General features: G+C 47.9%; 1 protein-coding gene across 1 annotated transcript; it reads left to right on the forward strand.

Moving 5' to 3' along the window:
* The first annotated feature begins 2025 nt into the window (after positions 1–2025).
* Positions 2026–13314, forward strand: TCN2 (transcobalamin 2). Its single transcript, XM_058158008.1, has 10 exons — positions 2026–2175; positions 3729–3925; positions 4569–4758; positions 5428–5594; positions 6764–6925; positions 7639–7814; positions 8534–8714; positions 9119–9305; positions 10985–11106; positions 12541–13314. Exons 2-10 carry the CDS (start codon positions 3853–3855, stop codon positions 12600–12602), a joined length of 1320 nt encoding a protein of 439 aa, XP_058013991.1. The 5' UTR covers positions 2026–2175; positions 3729–3852; the 3' UTR covers positions 12603–13314.
* Positions 13315–14350: the final 1036 nt, after the last annotated feature.

The following is a 14350-nucleotide window of genomic DNA, read 5'->3' on the forward strand; positions in this document are numbered from 1 at the left end:
TCGCGCCGCGAAATTCTCCCCGGAGCCCGCTGTTCCGAGCAGGCATAAAATTAGAAGGCCGGGGAAGGGTCCTCTCTGGGAGTCGGAGGGGGGAGCTTAATGGGGATTGGCTGTCCGGGATAAAGAGGAGGCGCAAGAAGCCGAGTTTTTTTCCGCGTCTCTCTGCTGCCCCCTAGAGGCCTCGCGTTGGAACTCCCTTTAAGCGGCTTCATGGATCGGAAAGGAGCTGCTGGGGTCGCTTCGCTTTGGCTCAAGGGCGGGATTGGATGTCGATTGGATGCGTGCAATGTTATCGCTCCAGAAAGAGGGACGTTTTCGTGGAGATACAGAAAGAAGGAAGGAAGGAGGGGGGGAAGGGAAGGGAGGAAAGGAAACGGAGAAAGAAAAGTAAAAAAAATAGAAGAAGAAAGGAATGAAGGAATGAAGGAAAGAAAACCAGAAAGAAAGAACCAGAAAGAAAGAAAGAAAGAAAGAAAGAACCAGAAAGAAAGGAAGAACAAGAAAGAAAGAACGAGAAAGAAAGAAATAGAAAGAACCAGAAAGAAAGAATGAACCAGAAAGAAAAACAAGAAAGAAAGAAATAGAAAGAACCAGAAAGAAAGAATGAGAAAGAAAGAAAGAAAGAAAGAAAGAAAGAAAAAACCAGAAAGAAAGGAAGAACAAGAAAGAAAGAAAGAACGAGAAAGAAAGAAACAGAAAGAAAGAACCAGAAAGAAAGTGAAGGGAACATATATACTAAAATACTAGAATTAGTAGGAAACTTGCTAATGTCTTGGTCTCTTGTTTGTATAACTGCACATGGTAAATATCTGTTTCCCATAACACTGACATATATATATTGTGCCCTTTTGTGGTTAGAACATAAATATGCCATCATGGATGGTTATGGAGGTCACACTGACTAAATTCCTGAATTGTTACTGATACCTCATCCCACCAATGACAGTCTCTGGAAATTGTCAGAGTCCATCATTTGATCTCTCCCCACCCCACTCTGGCTGAGAACGTGTATGTCATCCTCCAGGAAATCAAGTGGTAATTAAGAAGACAAATGGAAAAGATAACACCACAGAAAGAAGTCAGATTACATACACTGACCCTTACTATTGTGTGACCCGATGTAAATCCAGAAGTTAGTTTACATTCACTGACTTATACTATGGGAACATGCAAACCAGATTCCAGAATACACAGATGCCAGAGTTGAGGATTTATGACTTTTTGGGTATAAGAGGACATCGCTTTCTGTCATAAGTTCGTAGTTCTTCCTTGCATGTATGTATGCACCATTATGTGTTTGGAACAGCTAACCATTTAAACTTGATCAAGATTAAATGCTATTTTACTCAAGCCTCTGTTTAAGTCTCTTGATTGGCAGGTATGAGCTTAGACATATTAATAAATGGACTTTACAAAAGAAATAGAAAGAACCAGAAAGAAAGAAAGGAAGGAAGGAAGAACGAACCAGAAAATATGTATGTAAAAGAAAAATTTAATAAAATTTGTTTTAAAAAAAAACCTGGTCTCACAAATGTACCCACAATAAGCTTTCCACATTAGAGTTAGACTCTGACTTGATCATTTAATCACATTCAGGAGTTGTAAGGGACATCAACAAAAAAAACCCTATTTTAAAAGTGACTTTGGTTCAGTGGCAATTGAGATTCTAGCTTTAAGAAAAAGGAAACAAAATACTCTAGGCACAGACCGTTCTGTGCCTGCAGCTTTTGTTCTTTCCCTGATGAGAAATCTTAAACCATCATCGATTTATTTCAGTGCTGTTATCTGTTTCAGATATTAATTAGAGGATTCTTTTCTTTTTTCCCCCTCTCTGTCTAACACAACTTGTCCTCTGCCCCGCCTTCCAGATCTCTGCTGTGGTCTCTCAACTTTCTTTTCTTTTTTCCCCCTCTCTGTCTAACACAACTTGTCCTCTGCCCCGCCTTCCAGATCTCTGCTGTGGTCTCTCAACTTTCTTTTTCTTTTTTTGTTTGAAGCCACCTCCTGCAAAAAAAAAAAACAGCTGACTTCAGCAGCTGGGAGGGGAAACCAGAGATCGTATGACCAAAGGGTAAACAAGGGAAAAGAGGCTGACCCTCAACTCAGCTTCTGGCTCCTCCTGGGAACTTGAAAGAAGACCCCTCTAAGACAGACTCAGCGGCCAGTACAATTAAGGTAAGATGCATCAAGAAAGCCCACAATCACTCCGAACGTTAAAGTTTTACCCACTCTCCAGGCATGTGGGGTTACTGGGGGAGATTTTCCCAGGAAGCATGAAAAGAGCCAGATCTGAAGACGGCTGTGTTATCAATCTGCGTGTTTTTTTAAAAAAAAAATAATAATGCAAAATTCGGCCCCCATTGGATTCAGTCGGGACTTATTTCTGGAGAAACAACATTTGCCTTTCTCGGATAAGGAAGCAGATTGAAGAGGAAGGAAGAGACAGATTCCGTTTTTTAAGTTTCTCTCTTGCTACCGGTCGGTTTGATGATTCTCACTGTCAGGAAATTTCTCCTTGGTTCTAAAAGTTGCTTCTCTCCTTGGTTAGTTTCCATCTGTTGCTTCTTCTTCTGCCTTCAGGTGCTTTGGAGAATAGCTTGACTCCCTCTTCTTTGGGGCAGCCCCTGAGATATTGGAAGTCTGCTATCATGTCTCCCCTAGTCCTTCTTTTCATTAAACTAGACATACCCAGTTCCTGCAACCGTTCTTTATATGTTTTAGCCTCCGGTCCCCTCATCATCTTGGTTGCTCTTCTCTGCACTCTTTCTAGAGTCTCAACATCCTTTTTACATTGTGGCAACCAAAACTGGATGCAGTATTCCAAGTGTGGCCTTATCAAGGCATTATAAAGTGCAGTGGTGAAATCCAATTTCTTTTACTAATGGTTCTGTGGGCGTGGCTTGGTGGGTGTGGTGAGGCTTGGTAGGCGTGGCAGGGGAAGGATACTGCAAAATCCTGGGGAAGGATATTGCAAAAATCTCCATTCCCACCCCACTCTGGGACCAGCAAGAGGTGGTATTTGCCGGTTCTCCAAACTACTGAAAATTTCCGCTACCGGTTCTCCAGAACCTGTCCGAACCTGCTGGATTTCACCCCTGATAAAGTGGTATTAACCCTCCACGTGATCCTGATTCTATCCCTCTGTTGATGCAGCCTAGAAGTGTGTTGGCTTTTTTGGGCAGCTGCTGCACATGGCTGGCTCCTATTTAAATACACAGTTGTGTTTATTATTGTGTCCTATTTAAATACACAGTTTAAATACACTGTTGAGCCTCTTGTGGCTCAACAGACTAATGCAGTCTGTTAGTAACACAGCTGCCTGCAATTACTGCAGGTTCTAGTCCCACCAGGCCCAAGGTTGACTCAGCCTTCCATCCTTTATAAGGTAGGTAAAATGAGGACCCAGATTGTTGGGGGCAATAAGTTGACTTTGTGTATAAATATACAAATAGGATGAAGACTATTGCTAACATAGTGTAAGCCGCCCTGAGTCTTCGGAGAAGGGCGGGGTATAAATGCGAATAAAAAAAATAAAAATAAATGATGAAATATGGGAAGTTCCTAGTCTCCCACTGCAGCCTCTCGCCGACTCCATCCGGTTCCATAAACTACCAAGCTGAGCGGCCTTCCCCATCCCGAGCCAAGAGATCGAAACCTGATACGGGATACCAAAGGTCCCTTGTCGCTGCTTTGCCTGGGACTCAGCCAAAGTCCTTCCGCTTTTGCAGATTCAGCTGTCGCTGCGGAGAGGATGCTGTGAACCCGGATCAGTCCTTACGGCGATCCGGGATTCCTGAAGAGAAAGCTGTTTGAGACAGGCCACGCCATTTTCCTGCCTTGGTCTCTGTCGAGATGGGTTTCCCGTGGCTCCAACTTCCCTTCCTTTTCCTCTTCTACCTCCTGTTTGCCTCAGTCCAGCTGTGCGGTAAGTCTGTCTCTCTCTCTTTTTTTTTAATGATTAAGATTGTCAGGAAATGGCTGTGAGAAACGGATTATCTGGGTTCACGCATATCAGACTGAGTTCAGGACGTCTGAGATGGAGGGCGGGACACAAGAAGCTCTCCCGCCACGGGTTTATTTCAGTGGTGGGATTCAAATAATTTAACAACCGGTTCTCTGTCCTGAATTTTGATCCCGTGATCGTGGGGATGTTGCAAAAGGTCGTCGCTGTGAAAAACGGTCCCAAGTGACTTTTTCCAGTGCGGTTGTAACTTGGAACGGTCATTAAATGAACTGTTGTCAGTAAAGGATTATCTGCAATTGGCAGGAACCTTGTTCCCAGTCTCAAGCATGCTTCTTCTTTTTTTCATCGTCTTTTAATGACCCCATCATCTCTTGCAGGGTGGAGTCTTGGGCAACTGAATGGAGCTGAGTTTTTACTGGCCGGATGCCCTTCGTGACGCCAGTATGGAGTTATATTCAGCAGATATATTCTCATTGTGCCCAGAGAAAGAAATATCTGCCTCTACTTAGGATCGAACTCACAGTCCCCTGATTGTGACGCAAGAGCGCCGCCTCTAGGCCACTGTACCACTCTAATGCTGCTTCTTTCTTTCTTTCTCTGGAAGAAATTCCTGCAGGAAACCTTCAGCTCATCCAGTCCCTGAATTCAGAGCTTCTAAAAGTAGCGGGTGATGGGTCCCAGGAGCCGGACCCCAGCCTCTATTTGGCCCTTCGACTTTCCAACCAGCATAACCTGGAGAAGGAAAGGGAATATCTCAACCGACTGACGGACGTCTTTCAGCCTCAGAGCAGCCGGTAGGTGCGGTCTAATCTCAATCCAGAAATTGGTCTTGAAAAATTCTTCCTAAAAAAAGAAGAAAAAAATGCCTAGAAATTCTCGATGGAAATGTAGAATTCCTGCACATGCTTATTTATTATTTACCGAGAGTCCTCAACTTACGACAGTTCGTTTAGTGACCGTTCAGAGTTACAACAGCCCTGAAGAAAAGCCAAAGGCTTTTCTTGGCAAAAGTTCAAAAGCAGAAGACGCCCAACAAGAAATAAATGCAGCAAAGACAAGGAGCAAGTCTATCAACGTTGTTTTCCGACAAAGAGCCCAAACACCGTTGCTGGTCTTTTAAGCCTTATGGGAGGGGCCAATCATCTCTTGGCCTTACTCCCAAGTTGTCCTCTTTGCTTGAGCTGCTCTTGCCTTCTGGCAGCTCTTCTCATGCGTGCATTAGGAACAGGCTCCTCCTGTTCCTCTGCCTCACTACTGTCAACCTCTGGAGGCTCCGGAGTCCGCACCTCACTCCCCGATGGCCCTGGCCCCATCTCTGCCTCTGACGCAGAGCCCTCATCTGGGCCTTCCCCAGCCTCCAGGACTGGCCCATGTTCTTCCTCAGCCTCATCGCTGTCCAACTTTGTTGCCAGCTCCACAGGCTGCTGGCGGTCCACAACAGATCTGGTTTCTTGTCTCGGTAGCTCCGTGATCCCTTCCGAGCTCAGCCACCGGAAAAAACCTGGGACAGGAGAGCTGGCTTTGTACCTCCTCGCGCTGCGGGCTGCTTGCCAGGAGATGGATACCCCAGAAAGGAACCGAGTGGTGACTCAGCTGAAGCTTCTCTTGAATAGAGAAATGAAGCAGATCGGTGAGAACGGGGTCAGCCCAAAGAATTCCCAAGCACAATTATTTCTTTCTTTTTTTTTCATTTTTAAGCTAAAAGATTTTACGTTTTTAAGGCTGGGAAGGGGGGAGGGAGGGAGAGAGAGAGAGAGAAAGAGGGAAAGAGAATGAGAACGAGAGAAGGAGGGAGGGAGAAAAAAAGGAAAGGACAGAGAAAAGGAGAGAGAGAACTAGAGAGAACGAGAAACAGAAAATAAGAGTAAGGGAATGAGAAAGAGAAAGAGAAAGAGAGAGAACGAGAGAGAAAAGGGAATGAAAGAGAAAAGGAGGGAGAGAGGAAAGGAGAGAGAAAGAACGCGAGTAAAAGAGAGAAAAGGGAATGAGAGAAAATGAGAGAGAAAAGGAAAGAAAGAACGAAAGAGAGAGACAGAGAAGGGAATAAGAGAGAAAAGGAGAGAGAGAACTAGAAAGAGAAAATTAGAAAGAGAATAAGAACGAGAAAGAAAGAGACAGAGAGAACGAGAGAGAGAAAGAGAGAGAAAGAACACGGGTAAAAGAGAGAGAAAAGGGAACGAGAGAGAAAAGGAGGAACGAGAAAGAGAAAAAAGGGAGAACGAGAAAGGGAGAGCGCCAAGCACAGTTATTTTACAGGGGTTTTTCCCGCCCCACAAAGACCACCGCTCACCCGAGATGGGTAAAATTAGAAGCCGTCAGCAATGAACTTGGTGCCCCCAATCCTGGCCAAATGCTTTTAAGCCCTTCACCACCCTGCAGAGGTCAGGAGATCAGGGGGGTCTCCAAACTTAGCGACTTGTGGGCTCCCACTCCCAGAATTCCTCAGCCAGCATGAGGAATTCTGGGGACTGAAGTCCACAAGTCTTCGGTTGCAGGAACCGGGCTTGGCTAATCGAGTGAAGGGATGGACCGAGGGGGACATGATGGCAGTCTTGCAAATATTTGAGGGGCTGCCCCAGAGAGGAGGAAGGGGGGGGTGTCAAGCTATTTTCCAAGGCCAGACAAGGAATAATGGATGGAAACTGACCAAGGAAAGATTCGACCTAGAAATGAGGAGGAATTTCCTGACAGCGAGAACGATCAACCCATGGGACAGAAGTTGTGGGAGCTGCTGCACACGGCCGGCTCCTATTTAAATGGTCGAGGACGGAAGGACTTTATTGCTCTCTCTACATCTAGGTCACAAGGAAAAAGGCTACCCCATCACTAACTATTACCAGTACAGCTTGGGGATCCTGGCTTTGTGCGTTCACAACAAGAGGACCGATCCGGAGGTGATCCGGAAGCTGCTGTCGGCCGAACACCATGGCAGTTTTTATCACCACCAGAAACTCTCCGTAGGTAAGATCAGCCCGGCCCAAATTTTCCAGATGAAGGTGCGTTTTTTTAGCCTTTTGGCCAAATTTTCTCTCTGGTTAGCGAGACAGTGAGATGCTTTCCAAGCGTCGTTCTTGGAATACTTTCAAGAAGAGATTGGATTGCCATTTGTCAGAAGCGGTGTAGGGTCTCCTGCTTGGGTGGGGGGTTGGACTAGATGACCTACAAGGTCCCTTCCCCAACTCTGTTAATCCGTCCTATCGCAAACCTTGGTCCAATTAGGCAAACTGCCAAAGGCCTTTCTTGGCAAACCTTCAGAAGTCACAAAAATAAAGGCAAGACGTAGACGAAGCAGAAGGCAAAGCTACCAGCGTTGTTTTCCGGCAAAGCCCAAACACTGTTGCTGGTCTGTTTTAAGCCTTATGGGAGAGGCCAATCATCTCTTGGCCTTGCTCCCAAGTTGTCCTTTTTGCTTCAGCTGCTCTTGCCTTCTGGCAGCTCTTCTCATGCGTGCATTAGGAACAGGCTCCTCCTGTTCCTCTGCCTCACTACTATCAGTCTCTGGAGGCTCTGGAGTCCGCACCTCACTCCCCGATGGCCCTGGCCTCACCTCAGCCTCATCGCTGTCCGACTCCGTTGCCAGCTCCGCAGGTTGCTGGCGGACCACAACACCTCTGGGGCCGAACTGGCAGTCTTGGGATCTCACCCCATCCTTCTTTTCCTGTCCTTCACTCAAGACACGGAAGCCATGGCTGGCTTGGCTTTTGTCTGCTTGGAACAAACCCCCAGATACTCCCACAACCTCCAGGTCAGCGTGAGCAGGGCTGTGAAACGAGCAAAAGCAAATATCCTGGAAGCTCGGACTCAAGACGGGGTTTATGGGAACATCTACAGCACCCCTCTGGCAGTGCAGGTGAGGAGAGAGTGGGGTATCCCTGTCTGTGGCGTTGTTTTCCTTGAGGGTAGGGGGATTTCTCTTGGGGTGCAAGTCATTTATTCACGATTAATGACATATAAGGGGGTGAGCGGCACGGTGGCGTAGAGGTGAAGACGCTTCCCTCCCGCTCGGAAAGTTGAGAGTTCAATCCTAAACAGGGACAGCTGTTTCTCTATCAAAGCAGAAAGAGAAAATATTTGCTGTGAACTCCACGTAGGCAGCAGGAAGGGCATCCGGCCAGTAAATGCTCAGCTCCATTCAGTCTCCCCGTCTCCACTCTGAGTCAAGGGATTTGAGGGATTACCAAAAAAAATGACATATAAGGTAGCGCGATGACTCAGCCGTTAAAGACACCGAATCTATCAGCTGGAAAGCTGACACCCTGGGTTCAAGACCCGATGAGCTCTTGTTCCTGCCCCAGCTTTTTTCCCACCTAGCAGTTCAAAAGCATGCAAACTGCGAGTAGATAAATAGGTACCATTTGGTTGGGAAGGTATCCGCGTTCCATGATGTAGTCATGCCGGCCACATGACCACGGAAGCGTCTTTCGGACCATGCTGGTTCGCTTGGCTAAGAAACGGGGCTGAACACCGCCCCCTAGAGTCGGACACAACTGGACTTTTACTTTAATGACCTACAGAGGGCGCTTTCTCCTCTAATCTTGGGTGAACGTTTCCATCTGCTTGGCAATCTAGTTTTTGAGCGCCGTCGGAATGAGGCAGAACCAACAGGAGTTCTCCAGCGGCGTGGCGGCCCTGAGGCAGAGCCTGGAACGCGGAGACTTTCAAAACACCCTGATCCGGTCACAGCTGCTGCCTGCCTTGTATTGCAAGAGTTACCTGGACGTTGCCAGCGTGACGTGCCAAACTCAGACAGGTGAGGGAGGGGGAGAAGGGAGGGCACCCGGGAAGCATGACCGATTAGAACGAGGGCGTCCAATCTTTTCTGCTTTCGGAGTTGTTCTGGTCTTCCGGCAGCTCTGCGCACGCTGGGAACCGGCTCCAGCTGTTCCTCTGCCTCGCTGCTGCCTACCTCCCTCTTTGCCTCCGACGCAGAGCCCTTGTCCGAGCTTTCCCCAACCCCCAGGACTGGCCCATGTTCCTCTCCAACCTCCTCACTGTCCCACTCTGCTGCTAACTCCACTGGTCCCTGGCAGGCCACAACAGCTGGCTGAGGAATTCTGGGAGTTGAAGTCCACCCATCTTCAAAGGTTGGGACACACTTTTCTAACCAGGAAATAGTCTCTGATTCTCCTTCTATTTTTTTTTTTTCCTTCACAGGAAGTTCAGTCCCTGATCTTTCTCTGCCGAAACCTCAGGGGATCGATCCGACGCGGAATATTTCTATCCGGCTAGAAGCCAGGAAAGCCTCTCAGTTATTGTACCAGCATGTCCTGGTGGTTCCTTGGGGGTCGTCGCTTCTGGACGTGCTGGAAGCTGCAGCCAAGGACGTTCAGCAGCCTCTCAGGTCAGCGCCTCGTTCTCAGGTTTCGGGGGGCCAAGGAGACTTGGCTAGGCGACGGGGTGGGAAGATGGCTGCCTTGGGACCTGGGTGTTTTGGCCCAGAGTCACCCAGTTGGCTTTCAGGCCAAAGGTGGAACTAGAACTCATGGTCTCCTGGTGATTGGCCCAAAGTCACCTAGCTGGCTTTCGTGCTTAAGGTAGGACTAGAACTCCCAGTCTCCTGGTGACTGGCCCAAAGTCACCCAGCTGGTTTTCAGGCCAAAGGTGGAACTAGAACTCACAGTCTCCTGGTGATTGGCCCAGTCACCCAGCTGGCTTTCGTGCTTAAGGTAGGACTAGAACTCCCAGTCTCCTGGTGACTGGCCCAAAGTCACCCAACTGGTTTTCAGGCCAAAGGTGGAGCTAGAACTCACAGCCTCCTGGTGATTGGCCCAGTCACCCAGCTGGCTTTCATGCTTGAGGTAGGACTAGAATTCCCAGTCTCCTGGTGACTGGCCCAAAGTCACCCAGCTGGTTTTCAGGCCAAAGGTGGAACTAGAACTCACAGCCTCCTGGTTATTGGCCCAGTCACCCAGCTGGCTTTCGTGCTTGAGGTAGGACTAGAACTCCCAGTCTCCTGGTGACTGGCCCAAAGTCACCCAGCTGGTTTTCAGGCCAAAGGTGGAACTAGAACTCACAGCCTCCTGGTGACTGGCCCAGTCACCCAGCTGGCTTTTGTGCCTAAGGTGAAACTAAAACTCACAGCCTCCTGGTTCCTGGCCTGGTGCCTTCAACCACTAGACTCCCGAAAATTACGAGTCTGTAAAATATAACTGATTGGTCAGTCAGTTAGCTGACCCCATTCATGCTTCTTAGTCCGCTTGGATTCTTGGAGGCGACATGACAGCGTTTGAAAATGTGTAAGGGCGTCCATTCTTCCTTGTCTGGCCTTCAGGTGCTTTGGAGAATAGCTTGACCCCCTTCCTCCTCTCTGTGGCAGCCCCTCAAATATTGGAAGGCCCCTATGATGTCTCCCCTGGTCTTTCTCTTCACTAGACCAGCCATGCCCAGTTCCTTCTGGCACCTTCATAATTCGGATCGTCTTGTTCCTGCAAAACAACAACAACAACAACAACAACAACAATAATAATAATTATTATTATTATTATTATTTAATTTCTATACCGCCCTTCTCCCAAAGGACTCAGGGCGGTTTACAGCCAGAAAAAAATAACAATCATAAATACAATACAATAAAATCAGAATTATAAAAACTTATTCAATTTGGCTGATAATTCAAATATAAAATACAAAGCATCATAAAAACCCCATTAAAAACCTAATAAAACCCATTTTATGCCAGTCCTGCGCGGAAGAATAAATACGTCTTCAGCTCGCGGCGAAAGGTCCGGAGGTCAGGAAGTTGACAAAGTCCTAGGGGAAGCTCATTCCAGAGGGCAGGTGCCCCCACAGAGAAGGCTCTCGCCCTAGTGGTCGCCAGCCAGCATTGTTTGGCTGACGGTACCCGGAGGAGACCCACTCTATGGGAGCGCACTGGTCGGTGGGAGGCAAGTGGTAGCAGAAGACGGTCCCGTAAAAAATTTGTCTTGGATGTAGCCTAGCGATGCTTTGCTCAGCTTTCTTATTCTCTTTCTTGGTTCTCGGTTCTCTTATTTTTTTGGGGTGTCGTGGTGGGTGAAATAGGTATGAGACCCAGAATACCCTCTCCGGCCCCATGCTGACGGGAGTGATGGGGGAGAAGCCTCAAGAAGGAGAACGCAAGTACTGGAAGATCCTGAGGCATCCCAACAGCAGTTTGGACCAAGGTGAGAGCTGGATGTTGGGTTGGGGGGGGGGCGCAGTGTTTGCAGGGGTGCTCCAAGATGGCACCTTGGGAAACTTCACACTTACGGGGCCGACACCCCAACATGGACAGTGAGGAGGTTGGGGAGGAAGATGGGCCAGTCCTGGGGTCTGGGGAAAGTTCGAACGAGGGCTCTGCATCGGAGGCAGAGAGAGAGCTAGACAGCGGCGAGGCAGAGGAACAGCTGGAGCCTGTTCCCAGCGTACGCATAGCTGCCAGAAGACAAGAACAAACTCAGAAAGCAGGGTCGACTTGGGAGTAAAGCCACGCCTTGGAGGTGATTGGCCCCTCCCATTGGAAACAGAAGAGGAGCGAACGGGGAGGGGGCTTTTGCAGGAAACCATTCGTACGTTCTGTGTCTCTGAGAGAGAGAGAGACTCAGTGCCAAGTTTTGCCTTGCACTGCGTTTGGGAAACTAGTTACCTGGCAGCTTTCCAAGCGAGATAAGGTCTGTGTTGATAAATATTCCTTTGAAAGACTGTTTGGACAGGTGACCTTGCTGGCTGCGAATGAAAGGCATTCACAGTCGTGTAAATGAAAGCGGTTTGGCCAGGATCAAGACTCTGCTTCCTTGCTTTTTAAGGGAAGCCTAGGTCAGAACACCATCCCGTGCTAAAAGGGAGTTGCGGTTTGCAGAGAGGAGGAGAAAAAGAAGGAAAGAGGAGGAGGAGGAGGAGGAGAAAGAGAAGGAGGAGGATTGTTGGGTGCTCGGTGCTCTCTGAACTTGCTTGTTTTCTTGCAGACCTTCATTACCCAGACTAGGTAACAGTAGTTTGTTTGTTTGTTTGTTTGTTTACATTTATATCCCGCCCTTCTCCGAAGACTCAGGGCGGCTTACATTGTGTAAGGCAATAGTCTCATTCTATTTGTATATTTACAAAGTCAACTTATTGCCCCCCCAACAATCTGGGTCCTCATTTTACCTACCTTATAAAGGATGGAAGGCTGAGTCAACCTTGGGCCTGGTGGGGCTTGAACCTACAGTAATTGCAGGCAGCTGTGTTTAATAACAGGCTTCTTACAGCCTGAGCCACACCGCGGCCCAGTAGTACGGATGAGGTTACTTAGTTTGGATAATGAAACGTCTACAAGAAAAACCCCAAACTCAGAGAGCACTAAGGACCCCACAGCCCTCCTCCTCCTCCTCTCTGCAAACCCCACTCCCTTCTAGCACTGATGGTGTTACCTAGCTGGGTCATGAAACGTCTGCAAGGAAACCCCCAAGCTCTGAGAGGCAGCAAGGACCTCCTCATTTCAACCCTGAGCTAACAAATATTCTCCTTTATTGGTATCCCCAGATAGCCGGCATATTCCTTGGGGGCAACCCTACATATTATCCTCCTTCCTTCCTTCCTCCTCATAACAGCAATGGGGTGTTTGTGTTTCTGCTCCTTAGGTATCGCCGAATACGTCCCACAAGACCAAGAGCATATTATTTTGAAGATGACCTCTTGGTAAGAGATGGATCCCACCGCTGGTAGGCCCGGCTGCCTCTTCGCAAACGACGGGCGTATGTGCGGACTTGTCCTCGGAGAGTTGCAGAATGTTCTTTTTCCTCCCCTCTTTGACCTTGAGGACTAGGATTTTTTTTTTAAATTTGAATTTATATCCCGCCCTTCTCTGAAGACTCAGGATCTTGGTGTTTTTAAAAAACCACCTCTTTTTGTTTCAGTCCAAAGTCCAGTGGCGTTAAAAAACAAAAACAACGTGACAACAAATCAGGACCTACAAAAAAAATAAATTGTAAACTTTTTGTTAAAATTGAAAATACAAGAGAAAGAGAAATTGAACCTAACTCATTGGATCAGGTTTTATCATCGGTCAAGAGCCAAGGTGGCTTTAAACTTGGGGATCCACCTTGACGTCATGCAGGAGATAATTTGGTATAGTGGTTAGAGCACGAAGCTGCAAACTGGAAGACCCCGAGACCCCGTTTCCTAGTCATCGTGGTCTCTGAAACCAAGTTAATCCCTGAAAAGTAATGCGTGGATTTGAATGAGATCACAGGAAAGTGTCAGAAAATGTGTTTGATTTATCCTGGTAGTTATTCAAAAGATGTGTTATAGTCCAGATGGGAACTCTTAAAGAGGAAACAGTAAAATAGAAGTTTGGATGGTGCAATACAATAATGTCTTCCCTGGGAATTTGTAATAATAATCTAATAACAATCTGTTTGTCTATCGGAAATCTGTTATCACGTCTCTTGCAGATCTTCTCTTCTAAAACAGACCCAGTTCTTCTAACCCAGAATTTCTCAGCCTCCAGAACTTTAGGAAGTGAGGACTGCAACTCCCAGAATTCCCCAGCCGGTTTGGAGTTGAAGTCCCACCGCCCCACTTTGAAGAGAAGGTGTACAAAGAGAGTAACAGACTTCCCAGACGCCAACAGATGCCCCAGTAAAGAGTCTACGTATTCTGTTGTATAAGGCCAAACTTTTAGTTTATAATCCCTTTTATAAGGTGCTGAAATTCAGCTTTATAAATCAGGTGGAGGATGTATGGATGGATAGATGGATGGAAGGAAGGAAAGGAAAGGATGGATGGATGGATGGATGGATGGAAGGAAGGGAAGGAAGGAAGGAGGGGTGGATGAATGGAGGGATGGAAGGAAAGAAGGATGGAGAGATGGAAGGAAGAAAAGAAAGATGGATGGATGGAAGGAAGGAAGGAAGGATGGATGGATGGACAGAAGGATGGAGGGATGGAAGGAAGGATGAATGGAGGGATGGACAGAAGGAAGGAAAGGAAGGATGGATAGAAGGAAAGGAAGGATGGATAGCTGGCTGGAGGGATGGATGGATGGACGGAAGGACGGATGGACGGAAGGAAAGGATGGATGGATGGATGGAAGGAAAGAAGGATGGAGGGAAGGAAGGATGGATGGAGGAATGGACAGAAGGAAGGAAAGGAAGGATGGGTAGAAGGAAGGAAAGGAAGGATGGGTAGAAGGAAGGAAAGGAAGGATGGAGGGATGGAAGGAAGGAAAGAAAGAAGGAGGAAAAGGCAGCCACCCCAGGATTCCTCCTGCGCGCATTTTGCGCAGGCCACTGGGGGCCGCTCTGCGCCCGGGTTACGCGCGAGCCGGCCAGCAGGGGACGCGGCCGAGGCGGCTCGCCTGGTCCAGCTCCCGCAGCATCCGCGGCCGAGGCGCCTTCGGGAGCCGCCGGTAGCTTCCCGGGCCGGGCTGAGCTCGTCTCCGTCGGGCAG

This window comes from Ahaetulla prasina, chromosome 15 (genome assembly GCF_028640845.1).
Source record: "Ahaetulla prasina isolate Xishuangbanna chromosome 15, ASM2864084v1, whole genome shotgun sequence".
Classification (NCBI taxonomy): Eukaryota; Metazoa; Chordata; class Lepidosauria; order Squamata; family Colubridae; genus Ahaetulla; species Ahaetulla prasina.